This window comes from Purpureocillium lilacinum (genome assembly GCF_023168085.1).
Source record: "Purpureocillium lilacinum CBS 284.36 DNA, scaffold_3, whole genome shotgun sequence".
Taxonomy (NCBI): Eukaryota; Fungi; Ascomycota; class Sordariomycetes; order Hypocreales; family Ophiocordycipitaceae; genus Purpureocillium; species Purpureocillium lilacinum.
In genome coordinates this window covers 1,812,832-1,815,202 of record NW_027072113.1, presented here as the reverse complement: position 1 = coordinate 1,815,202, position 2,371 = coordinate 1,812,832, and the positions used below count along the sequence as shown (strand labels likewise).

At 52.5% G+C, this 2,371-nt stretch overlaps 1 protein-coding gene across 1 annotated transcript; it reads right to left on the bottom strand.

Annotated features, from left to right (window-relative positions):
• PLICBS_004152 (uncharacterized protein) lies at positions 1–657 on the bottom strand (the record flags this gene model as incomplete). The annotated part of the gene is made up of 1 exon (XM_065600449.1): positions 1–657. One exon carries the CDS (start codon positions 655–657, stop codon positions 1–3), a length of 657 nt encoding a protein of 218 aa, XP_065456521.1.
• Positions 658–2,371: the final 1,714 nt, after the last annotated feature.

Genomic DNA, 2,371 nt, shown 5'->3' with positions numbered 1-2,371 from the left:
TCAGAGTATGTCATAGCTTTTCTTGCCGGTGTTATACAGGCTTTTTACCCCGTAGTTGATCAGATCTAATAGCTGATGTTGGTCAACTTCAACAGCATCAAATTGCCACTGGTCATCACCCGAGGCATCTCCGTGCATTTTGATGTGAGTACGGAAGTAGACAATGCCCAGCATCTGCGAAAGGTTGCGAAATCCCTTGTGCTGCAAGCCCTCAGGTAGTAGTTCGAGAACAGCTGATCCGGGTTGGAGGAACATTAGGTGGGTGAGGCCTGCACCGTGGACTCCTACTAGCAAGTCTGTCCCTCGAACGATCTTGAGCTGTTCGGCAAATGGAATGGTAGCGAACTCAACCACACTAAGCTTGATATGGGGGATTGCCTTTCTGATAGCTTCCATGTGCATGTCCTCATCCAAGAGCTTTCGGGTGTTTGTGCGACGAATATATGTTACGACAACGCTGTCGTCGTCTTTGGCAGATGTGGCCACGTTGTAGAGGGTAAGGGCGCGGGAAACGAATGTCTTTATCAGGGATGATTCACGGCACAGCAAGTCTTCCCAGTCCCCTTGCCACAGGGTGTTGCTGCCTCCGGCAAAGGGGATGATGATGTCTGACACAGGCTCCGAGGCGTTGAGCTCGTGTATGCGGCGGATCGGCATTTTTGCGAAGAGCTTCCACAATTCAATAAATGGGCCATCTTCGTGTTGATCTGCTAGAACAATCTGCGTCGTAGCCCCATGTTTTGGCGTAATGAACGGTTCCCCAGTTTGGGCGTCAATGCTCATTTGAAGCACGTCGAGGCTCCAAGTAAGACTCATAATCTCCATAAGTGAGTGCCATAAGTTGCCCATGCCCTCGCGCTTTAAGAGGATTGTCGTTATTTTTGACCGCTCCGAAGACGCTGCCTTGTCCAGGATAACCGCCTCGTTCATGATGGCTCCAGGGCCAGTTTCGTACCAATACCGTGGTAGATTGTCGGGTACAACGGGCACTCCCCTTGCCGCCTCATCTGGTGTGAGCGGCCTAATATCGCATCCCAAACGGAATTGGTGTAGCGATTCGTCGAAGGTAGCACGGTGTCCGTAGCACATGGCATCAACGCGCACAGACTCGCTAGCGGCGGTGCTGGATAGGAAGCAGGTGAGGCGCGACGCTGATTCTTGACTGCAAAAAGAAACCGAAAAGTTCCGGGCATTTTCGAGGTACCTCGTGCCAAATCTAGCCTGGCACCAGAGTGTCTCTGAGGAGCTGGTGAGTAAATAATCGGCAGGCAAGTCGGAACGTATGTGCGGAGACCAGATTCGGGGATCCGAAGGCGGCTGAACACCGGTGAAACCGTCGCTGAATCGATTGTATGACTGCGAGAGAAACAATAGTAGAACCACGAGAAATATCAGCGCTCTTACTGTCGCCCGGTAACTGCTATAGGCGCATAAAATCATGTTGAAGTAGCCATAACAGAACGAAAAGGCGGAAGGCTGAATCGTCATGTGATGATGACAACGCTCGTGGCAGCCGGGCCGGAAGGGTTTAAGTGACTTGGGGACTGAGGTGGGCTGGGAGATATTAGGTAATCCGGCCAGGTTAGCATGGGTCGCAGGCGGCTAGCTGGCCCAGATGCATCACGCTTTCAATGGAAGCCACGGTTACGTCCATGAAGTTTTAGGCCCATTTTATGGAGAGTAGACGCCCCACCTCAGGGCTGCAGGGAAGTGAGTGGAAAGTAGAGCACTTGGGCCGTGAGATTGTATGCCTGACGAGCGGGGCGGGCGGCACAAGACAAGTTTTCATTGGCCAATTTTGAATGCTGTTGGTCGACAACCGGGCCGCCGGGCCGCACGGCTGTTGAAACAAAGAACTCAAACCCGTGCAAAGATCTCTTGGGAAATGGAAGTGTTTCCTTCGCCTTCCGTAGCTGCGCAGCATCGATGTCCCAATGCGGCAGGATGAAAGAGATGTGTAGAGTAATTTAGCTTCCGTTTGCGGGGATGCCTCCGTTCCGCCTTCGCTGTCGCCCTAGTTTTCCCGAGCTGCGGGATGGCATTGACATCGCCAAGTACACAAGCGAAATATGCGTCTCTAGAGTGTCGGCCTAGTGCGCATCGCGGCGTCGTGCAGTTGCTTGTCCTCGACTGCGACTCTTCATCTCTCCCCATCCAATATCCTCATACGCTTCAACATGCGGAAATACATGAACTTGTCCAACGAGCATCATAGTGTGCGAGCCATTTTCATCAGTCACGTGATAGGGTGTGAACGTTGAACTTTGATCTGGAACTTTGCCACACGCGCCGCTACCCAGAGATATGGGTGCGGGCTGCAGCAACGAATCTTCTCCACTAGGGTAGTAGAACCACATCGGGCAAAGCTGGT